Raw genomic sequence first — 20,156 nt, 5'->3', positions numbered from 1 at the left:
AGAGGAAAGCAACAGTGATCAGGTCTCTGGCACAGAGTCTGACTCTGTGATTCAGAAGGAAGTGGGGAGAAGAAGCAAACTGTGGTAAATAGAGGATTTGTTAGTTAGGGGAACAGAAAGGAGGTTCGGTGGGTGAGAACGAAATTCCTGGATGGTATGTGATCTCCTGAATGCCAGCTTCTGGGACATCTTGGATCTACTCCGCAGCATCCTTAAGTGGGAGGGTGAATAGCCAGAGGTTGTGGTCCACGTAGGTACCAATGACATAGGTAGGAAGTGTGACAAAATTCTCCAAAGTGAGTTCAGGGTGCTAAGTTAAAGGGCAGGACCTCCAGGATTGTGATTTCAAGATTGCTACCAGTGCCAAGTGCTAGTGAGGTCAGAAATAGAAAAAAATTATAAAGTTTAACACATGACTAAGGAGTTGGTGTAGGATTGAGGGTGTAAGATTTTGTACCATTGGGCTCTCTTCCAGGGAAGTTGGGACCTGTACAGAAGGGACGCTTTGCACCTGAACTGTAGGGGGACTAATATCCTAGCTGGACATTTGCTGATGCTGCACAGTGGGATTTAAACTAGAATTGCAGGGGGATAGAAGCCAGACTGCCAGAACAGTTAGTGGAGAGGTTGTGGAGACAGATGTTGGTAAGACTTTAGACAAAGTCAGGAAGTAAAGGGTTGAGCATGGGGCAACTAGTGTCCTAAACTGCGTATATTTCAATGCAAGAAGTATCGTAGGAAATGCGGATGAGGTCAGGGCATGGATCTACAGCTGGAATTAGGATATTGTAGCCACTAGTGAGCCTTGGTTTCAGGAGCGGCAAGACTGGCAGCTCAATATTCTGGGGCTCTGTTGTTTTAGGTGCGACAGAGCAGGAGGGATTAAAGGAGGGATGGCATTACTAGTCAGGGAAAATGTCATAGCAGTGCTCTGTCAGGACAGACTAGAGAAATCGTCTAGTGAGGCATTATGAGGGGAGTGAGAAACAAGAATGGTATGACCACGTTGATGGGGCTATATTACAGACCACCAACAGTCCTAGGGATTTAGAGGAACAAATTTGTAGAGCGATTGCAGACTACTGCAAGAAGGTTTAAGTTTGTTATAGTTGGTGATTTTAACTTTCCACACATTGAATGGGACTCCCATATTGTAAAAGGACTAAACAGGATAGTGTTGTCAAACCTGTTCAGGAAAGTTTCCTTAATCATTAAGTACAGAAAGTGCCAACCAGTGAGAGTGCGACACTAGATCTCCTCTTAGAGGAAGAAACAGAGCAGATGATAGAGGTCTGTGTAAAGGAACACTTCACATCTAATGATCATAATGCTATTAGCTTCAAAGTAAATATGTAAAAAGATAAGTCTGATCCATGGGTTGTGACTCAAAATTGGAGAAAGGCCAATTTTAGTGGTATCAGAAATTATCTGACGAGTGTGTATTGGGTCCAGCTGTTTTCTGGCAAAGGTATACTTGGTAACTGGGAGGCCTTCAAAAGTGAAATTTTGAGAATACAAAGCTTGTATGTGCCTGTCAGAATAAAAGGAAAGAAAACAATAAGTGTAGGGAACCTTGGTTTTCAAGAGATATTGAGGCCCTAGTTAAGAGAGGAAATAAAAGCAGGTGCACAGCAGGTATAGGCAGATAGGAACAAATGAGGTTCTTATGGAGTATAAGAAATTCAAGAGAACACTTAAGAGAGAAATCAGGAGGGCCAGAAGAAGGCATGGATTTGCTCTAGCAGACAAGGTGAAGGACAATCCTCAGGGACTCTACAGATATGTTAAGAACAAAAGATCGATTGCAAGGGACAAAAATGGTCTTCTGGAAGATCAGAATGGTAATCTATGTATGGAGCCAAGAGATGGAGGAGCTTGTAAATAAATAAATATTTTTCAGCTGCATTTACTCGGGAGATGGACACAGAGTCTATAGAAGTGAGGCAAAGTGGTATCAACCTCATGGACCCTATACAGATTACAGCGGAGGAGGTGTTTCTTGTCCTGAAGCAACCGGGGTAGATAAATCCCCAGGGCCTGATAAGGTGTTCCCTCGCACCATACAGGAAGCAAGTGCAGAAAGTGATATGACACTAGCAGAGATATTTAAATCATCTTTAGTGACACAAGAGGTACCAGAGGAATGGAGGATAGTTACTGTTGTTCCACTGTATAAGTAAAGAAAACCAGAAAGCATAAATCAGCATGTATCTATAGAGAGGCTGGACAAGTGTCTGAGGAAGAATGCAATAGAGGATAACGGTAGTTAAATTAAAAGAGGATAGGCAGAGATTGCTCCAATGAATCATAATTGTCCATATCAACTGGCCAGGTTGGTTGGCTGTTTCTGAGACACATATCCCATTAAGTCATTTTTAAACTGGAATGAAGCTTTGGGATTTAAGTAAACCAAAAGGAGTCTGGTGTTTGGGAGGTGTAGGTAAACACTATTATAAATTATGTCAAATCTCCTGGGTTTCCAGCACACTTCTTATGGAGTCTCTCCTGTTCTCAGTTGAATCACCTAATCTCGGGATACACAGCTGAGTTTGATATTTTATTTCACAACACCAGTAATACATAAAATTAAAATTAAAATACAGGAAAGTGATTTCATAAACTCTCACTTCCAATGGAGAGATCCCCGGTAGAAAGCATATTCACGATATTATAATCCTAACTCTGAAAATACATTTTTACTTCTGTTTTCCCTTGTTTTCACTTTCATATCTGCTTGCTTAAAATTATGTATCAGCTGTGAGTGTTCAAAAATCAGGTTAATAGCTTTGGGACTAAAGTCATCAGCACTGGGATGTACCTTGCCCAAGTGTAAAGGCCACTAAAAAGTTAACAGCCAGGGAGGACAGAAGGGATGGTGTGCATTGGAACATATTCACAGCACCTCACAATAGGATGACTCAAATGTATTTTAGTCCAGGGAATATAATTCACAACCTTGTCAAATCTATGAAAGCCAAAAACAAGGGTTGCCTTTGTTCGCAGCAGCTTTTCAGTTATTGGCGTGCAGTGAGGGCTACGTCTGCAGTACCTCTAATTGGCGGAAACTATATTATGATTCATGGAGTACTTTTCCAGATAGTAGAAGGAGCCAGTTGACAAGGATTCTGTATGTGCAAGTACTTTGCCAGGAGGGAGATACCTTTGTGACTGCCATGATGTGCCTTGTCTCCCTTCTTCAATATGGTCACTCCTAGAGCATCCCTGAGCCCCGAGGGCAGTCATTCCATTTCCGAGCCCTTCAGGAGCAAGGCACTTACGTGGTGCAGTGGCACTGGTCCACCTTCCTTGAGGATCTTTACTGTCAGGACCAGTGGCTTTGTTGCTTAAGGCTTCATGGACCTGTTTCATACTAGGAGGTCCCCCATGTCTTCTCTCACAGGTCTCTGGAGGATTTGATTTGTAACCTCTGGTCCAGCAGTGCTGACACAGTTAAGTAGTTCTTGAAAGTGTTCTCTCCATCAAATGTGTCACCTGATTCTGCCAGTCTCTGGACATCCAGGGCTTTCTCAGGCAACCAAGAATTCTTTAGCTGTCTCACCCTTCGGTGGACATCTGACTTAGCCCTGGAGTAAGCTTCTCTTTCAGCCTTGCTGCCGATGTAATTCTTTCTTGGAGTTAAGTTGTTCTATTTCCATGTCATTATCATCAATCCTGATGTTTTCTGGACTTGTACCCAAGAATGTTTTTAGAAGTATTGAGGATGGCGGGTTTAAGTGGACCCCAGTGTTCTTTGGTTATCTCCAGATATTCCTGTTGGAGGTTCTCCCCAAATAATGCATGAAAGTGCTGTTGGGTGGCAGTATAAAGTAGGCTCTTTGGCTTTAGTCCTGATCTGGTCTGATTTTTATGAACTCCCCTATTTTTATGAGACTGATGGGTGTGATGGAGCAGATCCGGTAACGATTCATCCAGCAGTCATTTGTGACAATCATGGCTCTTGTGATATTTACATCATGGCAGTATATAGCTCAGGCAATGACATATAATCAATGAGATGCCACCGTTTAGAACTTGAGTGCTGCCAACATGCCTCAAATTTGTTCTCTCTGGTGTATACTATCAAGTACTCATAAATACTGAGCCTACTGTATGATAACATGTCAACCACAGTACTCAGCAATAGGGGCACTGAATTGGAACCCTTCACTGTGAAGATAGGAGTCAAACAGGACTGCATCATTTCACTCACCCTATTTGCCATTTTATTGCTGTCATCCTCCACCTCATTGGCCAAGACCTGCCACAGTGAATCCCAATTGTATATAGAATGGGCAACAAGCTTTTCAACCTCAACCAGTTCCAGACCAAGAACATGGAGTTTCAATATGTGGATGACAACACCATCATGGCACACTCTGAAGAAGATCTCCAGTGTATCCTGAATCCTTCTACCGAGGCATAAAGAGTCCTGGTTCATGTGTTCAATATAAAAAATGACATAGATCCTCTATCAGCCACCACCAACCAGCCTTCCATAAAAGTTAACAATATCATTCCTGAAAATGTAGACCAATTCCCCTACCTTAGTGGCTTTCTCTGCTCAAAAGCAGGCATTGAATCTGGGTCATGCTAGTGGAGCCTATGCAGATTAAGGAAAAGTATCCTTGAAGCCGCAGGTCCAAACAAAACTTCAAGTCTAGCTGAAGGGTCTCAGCCTGAAACATCGACGGTATGTTATTCCATAGATGCTGGCTGGCTTACTGAGTTCCTCCAGCATTTTGTGTGTATTTTTCAGTTTTATAGAGCAGTTGTCCTTTCTACGTTACTCAATGGAGTTGAATCATGAACCACCTGCAATAGACATACAAAAGCCCTGGAACAATACCACAAGACAACCTTACAAAAAGATTTTGAAAATCAGGTGGAACATCAAACACACTAACACCATGTACAGGAGGAGGACAACATGAACAGTATCTCCATCATGATAAAGCAACACCAGCTCCAATGGATAGGTCATGTCATCCAGATGCCTAACTCACATCTGCTCAAATAGATCCTTTATTCCCAGTTGAAGGAAGGTCAGTGAATCCCTGGTGGGCAAAGGAAACGCTTCAAAGATAACCTCAAAATCAGACCGAAGAAACTCAACATTGCATCTGGAAACTGGGAATACATTGCACCCCATGAATGCACCTTGAGAAAATATCTATAAGAGGGAGTTGCCCCCTGCATGGTGCTGCAGAGAATAAATGACCGCTGTGAAAGGAGAGAATGAAACACCCAACCAGTAACCACAGCCACCACTTCCTCAAGTCTACACTGCACCAGAATATGTGGATCCTGGATCGGCCTCTACAGCCACCCAAAGAACCACGAATAAATGACCTCTTAGGAGAACATCATACTCAAGTCAATTGATCACACTACTAATCCACAAACTTGTTTTGAAAACAATGGAACTGGCTTGGTCATTGCTACAGATCCTGTAGCTATCATCACCTTTTCACTTACATTCATAATGGATGACTCTCATTAAATGTTCTCACAATTATGCTTTCAGAGGCTGGGTCAAAGTGGTAGCCAAAGGCAATACAAAATCTGGGGAAGAAAAGTTGGGTGGGGGAGGAAACGAAATAAAACACAGAAAAGCAAAATGTAAGCAAGTGAAAGAAATACTCAACAAAAAACAATAAAAGCACGAACACATGCTTCTGCACTTTCCTCTTCTATGGACTTCTTAAAGAGGCCGATGAAGCTCTGGAATCCTCTACCAATCCATTTCCTCTATCCAGCTTGGAACCAAAGTAATCTCACATCTCATGACCAGAGTGCTGCACCTAACTGTCTATAAGTTGACTGCTGTTTTCTAGCTTTTATACACAAATGAGCATGACCTGAATCTGAAAAGACTGTCTCTCCTAATGGTGGCTTCATTCCAGAGACTTCAGCTGGAACTATGTAATGTTGGAGAGGGTTGCAGGAGAATTCACCATCATGTGCACAAGTACTGAAAAGTTCTGGCCAAGAAAGATTTCTAGCCACGCCCTACTCCTTCATTGTCACCCTGAGGACGTGGCCACGATCATCATGAGGAAACGCTGGAGATGGATTGGGCATATGATGAGAAGAGAGGCAAACTCTACCATCAAGACAGCACTTCCTTGGACCCCTGAATGGCGGAGGAAATTCAGGAGACCAAAGGCAACTTAACGCCATACTGTAGAGACAGAAATGAGGACTCTTAACCACAATTGAGAAGATGGCTAAGGAATGACTGAGGTGGAGGACTGTCATTGCAGCCATAAATACAAACTGAGTAACAGGCAGTATCTAACAAGCACTGAAAAATTTGCAGAAGCATCATAGGCACATCGCATAATATAAGCAGCTTTCACAAGAAGAACAATTTCAACATAAGTTATACACAATTTTTCCAAGAAAGAACACAAATCAAAGAACAAGGAAGTCCATTTTAATGTAAAGTGACCATGGTGATGCTACTACAGGTAGTAATTACCTTGTCTTTGACTTTGAATTCTCTTGCAACAATGCCCATAACCAAGTGGGTTTGGAAACAAGACAACATGCACCTTTACACATCCATCAAACACAGAAGACCGTGAAGGTGATGGGTTTAATCTGGTAGGAATACAAATGTAGCAATGAGATTTACAAACAAGAGAAAATCTGCAGATGCTGGAAATCCACACAAAATGCTGGAGGAACTCAGCAGGCCCAGCAGCATCGACAGAAAAGAGTATAATTGATGCTTCCGGCAAAGACCCTTCAGCAGGATCATGCTGCTTGTCTTTTACATTTAGTTACAATCCACAGGATTAAACTCTATTCATCTTTCCAGTACCCAAGTTGTACGCTTTATATCAACACGCACAAAATTCTAGAGGAACTCAGCAGGTCAGACAGCATCCATGGAAATGAACAAAGTTGACATCTTGGGCCGAGACCCTTCTTCAGGACTGGAAAGGAAGGGGGAAGACACCAGAATAAAAAAGAGGGAGGAGGGGAAGGAGGATAGCTAGAAGGTGATTGGTGAAGCCAGGTGGGTGGGAAAGGTAAAGGGCTGGAGAGGAAGGAATCTAATGGCAAGGGAGAGATGGCCATAGGAGAAAGGAATGGAGGATCCCATCCCATTGGGATCTTTTGCTCACCCAAGGAATCTGAATCTACACACTGGAGGAGGATACTTATATATACTGTACACTCGAGTTCAACCAATCCCACAAAATAAGCTTGGCCTGGTGTTTCATACATAGACTGATAAATGCCAATTTCAGCATTTTTCAAACTAATGAGGACTCGAGAGAAACGTTGTTTATCAGCATATAGTATTAGAGTCATAGAATCATATAGTACAGAATCTGGCCCTATCGGTGCATCATGCACATGTCAGTTTGTACCAATGCATTCACCAACAGTTGGCCCATAGACTTCTATGTGTTAGCAATAATAATCAGCTATAGGTTATGATTATTCATCATAACATTCACAACATCAATTGCTTGAAATTCAGAGAAAGACAAAAAATTAGATGCCAATTCACAAAGCAAGTGAATCACTATGTGGAATATTCAAAACTCCAGAAATTATAATTGTTCAATTGATTCTTTAGGAAAGTTATTTGTCCAGCTAATTTAGTAACCAAAGTCACCAGCTATTTTGAATTTGCTTCCCAGCATCGGGTAGTCTACATTATGACAACATTACTGAGCACAGTTGATGCCTGGATCACTGAGATACAGTATCAGTGGTCTGATATGACGACTCAAATGTGCAGGAATGCAAGAATCTGCAGACACTGGTACACTCGACCCAACACACCACAGGCAGGTCTTTCCCCACCACTGGTAGTTTTTACATGAGTCACTGCTTCAAAAATCCAAGGATCCCCACCACCCGGGGCATGCCATTTCCTCGCAGCTACCATCAGGCAGGAGACACAGCAGCCTGAAGTCCCACACCACCAAACAGCATCAGCCCTTCAGCCAGTCTATTCTGGAACCAAGAAGCGAAACCACAATCATAGGAGTTTAGCAACACTACAACCACTTTGACAGCTTTCCGCTGAAGTGGACTATTGGTTCCAGTTGTCTTCTTTCCTGACAAGAATTGCATGTAATTTATGCTTTTGCTATGAACGCTGGTTAAATGAAGATATGTGTGCTTGTGATACTACTGCACGGAAGCACGTCAGTGCACATACCACTATGTGTCACATGACAATAAACATGACTTTACACCTAGTTCATCACAACATCATTCAATTACTTTCAGGACTTGCTTTTTGAGAGAATTGTTAATTCCACTAGATGCAAAAGCAAAAGAGAGCAATTTATACAGAACTGTAAGTGCACAATATGGGGAATTTTCTCAACAGGTTCCACACCTCTCAGTCAACCTGTTTGAGATAAGCTTTGCTTACAGTTAGATGGTGATGACTCTCAAGCAAGCTGAAAGGGAGTTAAGGTGTACTGGAGAATTTATGAGCCAGTGAACGTTACATTGGTGACAGGGAAATTATTGGAGCCATTACTGGGGACAGGATTTACTTGCATTTGGAAAAGCATGAACCTACTAATTCTGAACAGGGAGGGCCCTGCCTAGTAAATTTGCTAGAATTTTTTGAGGAAGTAATGAAGCTGACTGATGAGGGTAGGATGATGAATGTTATGTGTGTGGACATTAGTAAAGCAATTGACAATACCCTTCTTTGTAGGTTGGTTCAAAAGATCGAGTCACCTGGAATCCCCAGTGAGTTGGTAAATTGGATATATAGTAGAAGTGATTTGATCATAGAAGACAGAGGGTTATTGTGGGGGTTTTCTGTCCGACTGGATGCTTGTGACCTGTCGTGCTTTGCAAGAATCGGTGCTGTGACCTCTGTTATGAGAAATCTGGTTAAAAATATAGGTGACACGAAAAATAGTGGATTTGTGCTTAGTGGAGAAGGTTGTCAAAGTATTCAGCAGGATATAGGCAACAGGGTATAGTTGGAAATTTGGGCAGAGAAATAGCAGATAGAGTTTCACCCAGACATGTGTGATGGGATGTATTTTAGGAGGTCAATTGTAAGAGGAAGGTAAACAGTAAATAGCAGAAGCCATAGGCCATGGTACTGATGTGCAGTGGAAGATCTGCAAAGAAAAAGAATTTCAGGATGTATATTGTATACATTTTCCTGACTTTAAATACACCTATTGAATCTTGGGGTGCAAGTCCATAGCCCCCAAAAATGGCAACACAAATGGGTTAAAGTGATAAAGATGTAAGAATTCATGTTGCAGCTGTAAAAAAATTGGTTAGATCGTATTTGTATTATTGTGTACATTTCTGGTTGTCACACTGTAGGAAGGGTATGTACGGTCTGGAAAGACTACTTATAGTTCACCAGAGCGTTGCCTAGATTTGAATGGATGAGCTAAAAGGAAAGGTTGGTCAAATTTGCATTGTTTTCTCCTGATATCAGTGGCAGCCTGACAGAGGTTAATTAAAATATGAGAGGCATAAAGAAGGTAGATGTTCTTTTTTCAGGGTGGAAATGTCAAATACTGGAGGACATAGTATCAAGGTGAGAGCAGGAAAAGTTAAAGGTGGTGTGCAAAGCAAGTTTCATTACACAGAGAGTAGTAGGTGGCTGGAACACTTTGTAAAAAAGGAATAGAAGCAGATGAGAATATTTAGACAGACGTGAACAGGCAGGGAATAGAGGGACATGGACCACATGAAGGCAGATGGAATTAGGTCATATTGGCATCATGATTGGCATACAAGCATGGGTGGGCAGTGTAGAGGAAGCTGGCATTGGACTCAGAAAGAGTTCAACGGATAGAGATTTTATGGCGATTGGGTCAGGTGGAATTGGAAGAGGGGTAGAGTTTCTGAACAGTACAGGAGGATATATTCCTCCATTTCAAACAGCAGCAAACATGTCATAAAGGGAGCCTTGTTATAGAGCCACCCAACGCAGAAAAAGGCCTTGGGCCAACCAAGTCTGCACCAACTTTCAACCACTCATTTATAAATTCCTCATTTTATTCTACTCCACCCACCCCCACCAAGATTCTAGAGCTCACCTAGAGGTTAGGGACAAATGTCCAATCAGCATACCAACCCATACATCCCTGGCTGTGGGAGAAAACTGGAGCTTCTGGAAAAAACCCACATGATCACAGGGAGAAGGTAAAAACGCCACACGGATAGCACAAGAGATCAGGGTTGAATCTGGGTCACTGGAACCACAAAGCACCAGGTCCACTAGCTGTGCCACCCAAATCCATTTCCTTTCCCCATTCATGAATATATCAGAAAAGTTAAAGAAATTCAACACTTAGCAATGAATAAGAGCCTGCTTTGGTCACCACTAATCCTCTTTGTCAGCACTCTGCTTCTAATTTCACACTGCTCTCCAAAACATAAACCAAAGTAGCTAAATCAATTCTGAACATTTTAATGTTTGTCATTATAAAAAAAATAATGAACTTGGAATATCAGTTGAGGGAGGCAAGAAAACTCTTGCATATGATCTACCAGATGTTTGAAGTGAAACAGACAAAATAACAATTTTGTTTTGGAACAAACAATTTATCAGCTGTTGGTATCCTTTTCAACTGCATGCTGGCTTCATCTCTTCAGAGCGGTCAAATTCCTCAGATCAACAGTAAGTTAAACTTAATAAACAAGTTAATAAGTAAATAACTTTAAAGTTAAATACACTCACAATCTTCTTCTTGGCTGACCACCCTCATCCCACATCCATTCGATCTGGAGGTCCACAAATATGGTTTGGTTTGAGATTTCAATGTTGGACCAGACTCCAGATTTAACTGATCAAAATTTGCCGTATTGTAACAGTAGAGGCTAACACATTCTGAACTGATGATCAAATAAGATTTGATCACCAATTTCAGTTAACAGTTTGGGTGTAAACAATTTGTTTTTAACAGACATTTTTTTAAAAAAAGGAATTATTTAAAACTTATTTGAAATCACATATTCCCCACTGGCAAATGAGTAAAAACGAACTTTTAAATTTAAGGAAAAGTTTGAACATTAATATGACCACAAACACTTTTCAACCTCATATGAATTGCTTTGAGATAGATTATTATCAATGTTAACATTTAAACTTGTTAGTTTCTCACTCTAAATTACACACTAAGTTAAATATTTTTGTCAGAGATAATCTGTGATTCCTTTGGAAGACATTCTCACTGTGCCACTTGGGAGGGAATTCAAGGATTTAGGCCCAACAATGAAGAACTGGTGACACATTGCTAAATCAGGCTGGTGGAGGATATAGAGGGAAGACTGCAGGTCTGTTGCTTTGTACCAGAAGTCCTCATCTGTTTTTTTAAATGATGGACCAAATAGGTCCGGGAAGTTCAACAGGAGTAGCCTTGTCATGTAACCAGGGTGCATTTTGTAGATATTACACACAATAGCCAATGTGCACTGGCGGTCAATGAACTTTCAGGGTGATAGACATGGCACCATTCATATGTACCACAATGTCCTGGGTAGTTATAAGCTTCAAGTTGAAGTTTAATTGCCATTCAACTACACATGAATACAGCTGAACAAGATAGCATTTCTCTGGGGCCAAGGTGCAAAACACAGTACCAACAGCACACAACACATACCACTTATAGTTTTAATAGCAGAAATAACATACTGTCAAAAAAACATATATAGTCAAGTCCCTAAGTAGCATGGCCTGTAGACTAATGGTGCACGGGATGTTGTTCAGGTCCAGCTTGACCTCCACTGACTGAACACTGAAGGAATGCACTGATGAGAGGGGGTCAGCTTATAACCCAGTACAGGTTCCACATGCCCACAGAAGCTTCTGTTCTCTCCCACACTGACTCAGTGTCTCCTCTTCTGGGTGGCTGCAACAGGTGATACTACAGCACTTATGTAGCTTGTCCACATGTACTAGTCAGTGGTAACTCCAAGGATATTGATGGTGCAGTACTCACTAACGGCAATGCCATTAACTGTGGTTAAACTCTCCCTCGTGGGTAGTGATATTTTCCTGGCATGTTTCTGGCACAGATGTTACATGTCAATTATTAGCTCATGCCTGAATATTGTTGAAAGCAGACATGGGCTGCTTTGTTTGCCAAGTTATGAACCAAGTTATGCAACCAAGCACTGCCAATCATCAGCAAATCTCCCTACTTCCGACCTGATGTTGCGTCTGCATCCCTGATCAAACTTGGAAGCAATCCTTTACACTTCTCTCCAGTTATCAAATCATTAGCACATTGATTCGTGTTTTATAAACTAAAACATGAAGGAAAAGTCCTGGAGCTGCTCAAAGCAGTGGTAGACACTATGTCAGTGATCCCACCCACCAAGGGAGGAAGAGCAAGTAGATAAAACATACTCAGCAGTTGAAAAAGCGTATTCCTACCATTGGTCCATGGCGTCCATCTCTTCCTGGCAAACCCGGGTTACCATGATCCCCCTAGAAGGAAGAAATTTGTTGGTTAGGAAACAAAAATATTCAAGCAAAAGCAACATTAGAATATTATTCTTTATTCATCCATGTTATGTGGATATTACTGGTAATGGCAACATTTAATGTATATCTGAATGTCCCTAGGCTTAGAAAGCAGTTAAGAGTCAATCACAGAGATGAGTCAGAATTCACGTAGAGGTCTGACCCAGTGAAGATAGCAGATTCCCTTACCTGAAGAAGATGAGGAAATCTGATTATTTGGATTTTCAATGATTACCATTACTAGAACCAGCTTTAATTGTAACTCTAGATTAATTTAATTGCACAGATTTAAGTTCTCCAGTGACCCTGATAGGACTCAAACTTACATATGTGATCAAAGGCCCAGAACTCGGGTGGGTGGTTGAGTAAAATAACCATTGGACAAGTGTGTCATTGTTCCTATTTTTAAACAATGTTGGAGGAATGTACTCATTGAATTCAAACAAGACAGCATTCCAGAACAGCTGTGAAAACCCTTCAAAATGGAACTTAAACAAAAGTATAGACAATGCATCTATTCTTTCCCTGAACAACTCTCTGCTAGAACACCTACTCGGTACAAAACAAGAGGTAGCTATTCAGTCCAACAAAACCATGCCAGATCCAAGCAGAGTAATGCCATCAGTCCCATGTCTCTCGTTTCCCCATAGCCCTGCAACTTATTTTCTCTCACATGCCTGTCAATTCCACTGATTAATTGTCACCACTTATTTGTGCTAAGGGGTCATTTACAGCAGATAATTAACTTACCAGAATGATTTTTGGATGTGACAGGATACCAGAGCACTCAAAGAAAACCCACATAGTCACTTGCAAACTCCACACAGGAGGTGAGCATCAAACCAGATCATTTCAATGTTCTAGTTTTCAATCCCCACCATGGGAAATTCATATTTGAAACACAGTTGTGCCTATTAAACATCTACATTCATGAATATCAGCAGGGCAAAGCAGGAAGAAGGTTTGACCCTAAATTTATAAAATGCATTCAGTGGAGATGTTAAGAGGATCAGGATAACTAAATACCTGAAGAACTGTGCGCATCGGGGTATTATTCAATCCAAGGTTTTAATAAAAATGAATTTTGCTGATTTTATCTTGGAAGCAAATTTATGAAAACATGTAACATTCTTTAGGACATACAAGTTTGGTTATTTAAACGTCAAATGCTCAATGTTAACATTTTAGAGACAGAGAGCGATTCAACACAGAAAACAGACCTTTTGGCCCACCAAGTCTACAGTAATTATCAATCACCCATTCATACTAAATGATGAGGGAACACACGCCAGTCCTCACAGAAGGATCAGAGTGGAAAAGGTGAATAATTTCAAGTTCCTGGGTATCAACATCTTTGAGGATCAATCCTGAGACTCCCAAAGACATTACCAAAGACTCCCGTAAACTTCTACAGGTGTACCGCAAAGAGCATTCTAACTGGCTGCATCACTGTCTGGTGTGGGGTGGGGAGCACGGCACAGGTTCAAAGAGGGTTGCAGAACGTTGTGAATTCAGTCAGCTCCGTCATGGCCACTAGCTTCCCCAGCATCCAGGACATCCTCAAGAAGCAAAGCCTCAAAAAGGTGGTGTCCATCATCAAGGGCCCCTAACACCCAGGACGTGTCATCTTCTCATTGCTACCATCAAGGAGGAGGTAAAAGACCCTTAAGGCACACACTCAATGACTTGGAAACAGCTTCTTCCCCTCTGCCCATCAGATTTCTGAATGGACATTTAACCTATGAACACTTGCTCGCTACTTTTTTTTTCTTTTTTGTACTACTTATCTAACTTAACTGTTTTAGATAGATATTCTTTTCCTCACCCATTATGGGTGGTTTGTATGTGCATTTTTCCCTCATTCTTGGGTCTACTGCCAGAAGCCTGGCTGCTTGATGGTTCAGCGCAATATCCCTGCTGTTCCTAGTAGTGTGCTCTTCTGGATCAAGATCTCAGATACTGTTCCTGAGATTTGCTGGAACCACCCTCCCACTCCAGGAGTCAGAGCTCCAAGTGCTCCCATTACCACTAGGATAATTCTGGATTTAACCTTCCACATCCTTCCTATCTCCTCTTTAAAGCCATGGAATTTCTCCAGCTTCTAATATTCTTTCTTCCTGATATTACTATCATTCAGGATTACCACATCTATTACTATTGCTTTCTTCTGTTCCTTATCCGGTACTACTATGTCTGGTTGGTACAGACTGCTTATCAGTCTGTACTTGAAAATTCCAACTGGATCTGTGCTTTTTCATTCTCCACTACCTTGGGTGTTTCCCATTTGGCCCTGGGAGCATCCAATCTATACTCAAAACAGATGATCCTGTACACAATTCCTACAAACTGGTTGTTGTGCTGTTCAGTGTATGCTGTTCCTGCCTGCATTACATCCTGCTACTATGTGCTGTATCGTTTCAGTGGGTTTCTTGCACAGTTTTTATCTTGGGTCTTGTCTGGTGTGATTGATCCCTGCTTCTATTGCTTCCATTTCCATGCCCCCTGCCTGCTGTCTGAGGTATTCTCCTGACAGGTCATCCTTAGGGGCCGTCATGCTGACATACTCATGGATGTTTTGCATTTCTTCCAGGTGTCTGGCCTTGACACTTCCAAGTCTTTGTCCTCCTTCGCTCCAGCGGGTGTACAGTCACTTGACATTGGACTTTGGGTGAAATCCTCTATGTATTGTTAACAGCTTCTGGGTCTTGACGTCTGCGGCTTCCAGTTCATTCCTTCGCCAGCACACTATTGCAGCTGGGTATCCGATGACGGGTAGGGCAAATGCGTTGATGGCTCTGATCTTGTTCTTTCCATTCAGTTGGCTTTTCAGGACCTGTCTCATTCTTTGGAGTGTGAATGTGAGTGTGTACGTGTGTATATGCCAGTGATATCAATGGGATTCTGATACTAATCCCATTGTATTCTTAAATTCCCACCAACTCCTCCCAGGCTTTACCACTTAATGGGGACAATTTTCAGTGACCAATTAATCCAACAAACTGCAGGTCTCTGAATGTGGGAGGAAACTGGAGGACTCAGAGGAAACCTATTTCTAACAGAATAACATGCAAATTTCACTAAGGTGGTACTAGAAATCAAAACTGAGCCCAGGTCTCTAGCATTGTGCAACTGGTATTGCATTACGAGGATGAAGAGTCGAAATCTCGCAGGACAGCACAGTGCTGCTACTTCACAACTCCAGGAACCGGGATTCAATCCTGACTTTTGATGCAGCGTGCGTGGAATTTCAATGTTCTGCCTATGACCCCGTGGTTTCCCTATGAGTACTCTAGTTTCCACCTACATCTCCAGGATGAGCTGGCAGTTAGTTTAGCCACTGTAACTTAACAAAGTATGTTCAAATGAAGGTGATTTACTTGATTACTCTTTTTAACATCTGAGTTCTGGAAATATGAAACTAATTCATTCTCTGCTGCCTAACAGGACCAATCCTACAAATGTATAACTACAAAAGGGAACTGCTCATTAATTTTCCATAAAATCTAGCACAGTTTTGTCAAGGAGAGAGTAAATACATTGATATTTCTAAAGTATTCATTAACTACACACAAAGGCTGTTCTCAGACATCCTTTTGTTACTGGTTATATAACATGAATATATTATTAACTCAGATGTAAGTTACTTCTTAAGTTTTAGTTACGGTCACACCTGAGTATGTTTTAACTCTTCTTGATAGAATTAAGAACATTGTTCATTTGCCAAAATCAATATTTTGCAGTAGAAATCCACATATTTTATTGCTACAAGCCCAATAATATTTTACAGTGTGCACTCCACAAAGAATTCTCAGTCTGCATTTCAGGTTTAGAATCAGATCATCACACACATCTGGTTCGCATTCACCTCAAAGCAGTTTAAGTTAAATCAAACATGTCTTTTCAGAAATACTATTCCATCATTTCCTGGCTGTCTATCTCTTTATATTGCTTCTGACAGCCTACAACCTGTTGACTAGGGAGCAGATCTTCTCCTACATCATGGCCCAGAAGAGATCCTCAGCTTTGGCACTGGCATGAAAGTGCTACTAAAAGAGCTACTACCTCATGACTCCAATTGTCACATTCAGTTTCAACCCCAGTGCTGTCTTGTGTGGAGTCTGAACATTCTCACTGTCAGGTACACAATGACGGGCAAAGAATTAGTGGGTGGAGGGATTTGTTTTTGTGCTCCAAGAGGAAATTCCAAGGTTTATTTAGCCCCTTATGCAACATTTAAACATGCAAAGTAACAACTGGGCATTTCAGCTCTTTAATGTGTCTGGTTGCTCAATCAGTCTACGACTTCACAAATGCTGTGTGCCAGCAGGCAGAAGTAAAAGGGAAGTTCTTACAAAGGCCATCATTAAGGAATGAAGTTGTTGGATAAGGCAGAACTAGATTTCAACACGAAAGAACAGACAGATCAAAACTCATGAATTTAAATTTTTGTTCTGAACTCTCTATAAAGTGAGACTTGTGCTTCTATGGTGGATGTTTCCATAATCCAGTACTTGAATTGTGGCTAACCTTGAAAAAATTGCCTCAGCCAAGATCTGGTGATATCTGTGGCAAAAAGGAAGAGATGAGTAAGTCAGCTAGTTAGTGGGGAGCAATTCTGAACTAGTGGCGAGCAGTTCTGCCATGCACAAGCAGTCTGTGAACAGTGTGAGCCACACGTGGATAGTTGACAATTACAGGTGCAGCATTTAGGCATATATTGTACGTCCTTAGACACTACACTGCTCCACGCAGTAGCAGAGCAGACATATAAAGGACCAAGAATGAAGTTTCATGATCTGTACATTAAGTTCAAGTTTATTGTCATTGAACCGTACACTATACCACCGGACCAAGGTGGACAACACGGTACACATAACTCACACACATAACACAAAGTAATATTTCCACAAATAAATTAACAGACAATAAGGTGCATATATGATGCAAGTTAAAGTCACTGAATTCAATGAACATTTTCAAAAATAGAAATGAGATTGTGTAATGCACAAAAATATGATGCTATGTGATTCAGATATAAGACCATAAGATGCAGGAGCAGAATTAGACCATCTGGCCCATCGAGTCTGCTCCGCCATTCCATCATGGCTGATCTTGGATCCCACTCAACCCCTCATCATCATATCCTTTGATGCCCTGAATCCGTGCCCAGAGTCTGTGGCAGAGCAGTCCACAGATTCACCACACTCCGGTTAAAAAAATTCTTCCTTACCTCTGTTCTAAAGGTCGCCCCTCAATTTTGAGGCTATGCCCTCTAGTTCTGGATACCCCCACCACAGGAAACATCCTCCCCACATCCACCCTATCTAGTCCTTTCAACATTTAGCAGGTTTCAATGAGATTCCCCCACATTCTTCTAAATTCCAGTGAGTACAGTCCCAAAGCTGCCAAACGTTCCTCATATGTTAACCTCTTCATTCCCGGGCTATGCAACAAAAGAAGTTCAAAGTACATTTATTATCAAAGTATGTATATAGTACAAATCCTTGACATTTTTCTTTCAAGCAGCTACAAAACAAAAAATCACAAAAGAACCCATTTAATGAAAAAACCCACACAACAAGACTATCAAACTCCCAATGTATGGAAAAGAAAGAACAAATCAAACTAACTATAATAAGTAAACCAATACATTAACCAAGGAATAAACATATCTTGGGCTTCCATCTGGGTACAGGCTATCAATCTTATCTGTCGTTTCGATGACGAACTGCCATCTTCATCAGGGATGATGCCTGGGCATGTCTAGTCTGGTTGTATTTATACCCCCATCATCTGTCCCTCTTGATTGGTCAGTCCTCATCCAATCAGGTTTCTGCTGTGCTTTCTTGTTTCCAATCGAATTCCATTTCTTACATCATCTTTGTTAAAATTCTTTCCCTCTAGTTTTATTTCAATGGTTTCCTTAACCAGACAGTCTCAAAAGCCATTGGCCACAGCAGTTTCGTAAAGAAGCCCAAATCACAGCTTAGAAGAGTCAAAGATGATGCGGACAGCTGGTGCTTCGGCATTCCTTGTGAATCGGGAGCAGCGTATATCAGCCACATCAAGGAGCACAGGAGGTGCATCTGTTTGGGCTACCTGGAGAAACTGGCGGTAGCAGAACACTGCACTTACAATAGCCATAGGATTAACTTTGACGGCACAAACCTACTGTGCCGCGCAAGACTGTAAATATTACTGACATACAGCTGTTATACAGAATGGAGCATCCCTTTTCTGCTAAAACCAAATTACTTCATTTCCAAATGCCTCCCTTTAAAGCGGTGACCTACAGAGTTGATTGAGTGCCCCAGGCTTTGTGCCGTCTGGCTTTCTTGCCTACAACTCCCCTCCTACGGTTTGTCCTGTTCGGCTGTTGTGACAGCTGCCTTCCCTTCAGTTTGCCAGTGAGCTAAAGACTCCTCCACAGTTTCCAGTCACACAGCTACATTAGCCAGCACTGCCTGTCAACACCATCCTTCAGTCAGGGCATTCGAGGAGCTCTCTTAAAGCTGGATGCTCCACATTTATTCATGACCCCACAGTTACACTGTTCGCCAAACTTTTCCCAATATGTTGACAATCCCAGTATATGGAATCCAGATATCAACAGAAGGAAACTATCACTCTTCAGGCATTTCAATCCATATCTACAGCTTCCTTTTTAGAAATGCTTAATTTCGCTAAACAGCTAATGGGGAAGAAACATCTGTTTTATGGATCATGTTTCATCCTTTGAAGAACAGAAATCATACTCCATGAACAGCTCAGCCAACAGAGATCGTGAGTGTGTCATACCGTGGTTCCTGAAGCTGCTGGGACTAAGCTTCTCCTTCCGGGCATTCCCATCTGCATGCACACAGAGTGTGTAACAGCTGGCACATTGAATGACAACAGGTTAATGTGAACCTAAAAGCCATTTTAAGATACCCAAGGGGAGTCGCTGGTTGGTTACATCAACCAGAGCATTGTTGGGAGTACTCCATAATCTTGAACCCAAAAAACTGAAATTCAAAATCTCTACCCTCCAAGAAAACATTCAACTTTGCAAGTCTGTTGGGTTAAGTTCAGCAAAGCAGTCCAGGTTATGGATACAAAGAGATAAAAAGCTGCAGATTCTGGAATCTGGAGCAACAAACAAGATGCTTGAGGAACTCAGCAGGCCAAGCAACATTTGTGGAGGGAAAAGGACAGTGTTAAGACATTTCATCTGGACTGGTACATTGACACACTGATAAATGTAGCCATGCAAATGGACAAATAGTCCACATGTTCATTTTGTTGGCTCCACACAATTATCGCTTATGTTTTGCCTAAGTAATAATGGATAATTGCTACTTCTAATTACAATGTAATTTTCTGCTATTTCCCGGCATCGTCCTGGATTCATTTCTTTGAGATCTACATTGTAGATGACAAACAACTAGGTATTGGAAGTAAAATAATAAATAATGGCTCCGCCTAAGTAGACAACGGACGCGCCCGGTTCCGGGGCGCAGACCTGGGCGATGAATTTGGAGATCCTGGGCTGCCCAGACATCTCAGCCTCGTGGATGTGGTCCAAAGGAATGTGAAGCAGTACATTTGGCATCAGCTTGGCTGCAGGAGCTGCCAGGAGGTGATGTGATACATCATCCAATTGCCTTAAGGGCTCCACTCCGGATTTGTG

The 20,156-nt window shown here is 41.7% G+C and overlaps 1 protein-coding gene across 2 annotated transcripts in view; it reads right to left on the bottom strand.

Annotated features, from left to right (window-relative positions):
• Positions 1-20,156, bottom strand: part of LOC132395550 (collagen alpha-1(XXI) chain-like) — a 210,471-nt gene that overhangs the window by 61,955 nt on the left and 128,360 nt on the right. For both annotated transcript variants that reach the window (XM_059972345.1, XM_059972338.1), the window contains exon 16: positions 12,398-12,451. In XM_059972345.1, coding sequence (XP_059828328.1) covers positions 12,398-12,451 — 54 coding nt within the window. The remainder of the gene's footprint in view (positions 1-12,397; positions 12,452-20,156) is intronic.

The sequence above is a fragment of the Hypanus sabinus genome, chromosome 1 (assembly GCF_030144855.1).
Source record: "Hypanus sabinus isolate sHypSab1 chromosome 1, sHypSab1.hap1, whole genome shotgun sequence".
NCBI classification, from domain to species: Eukaryota; Metazoa; Chordata; class Chondrichthyes; order Myliobatiformes; family Dasyatidae; genus Hypanus; species Hypanus sabinus.
This window is presented reverse-complemented; position numbering and strand designations above follow the sequence as displayed.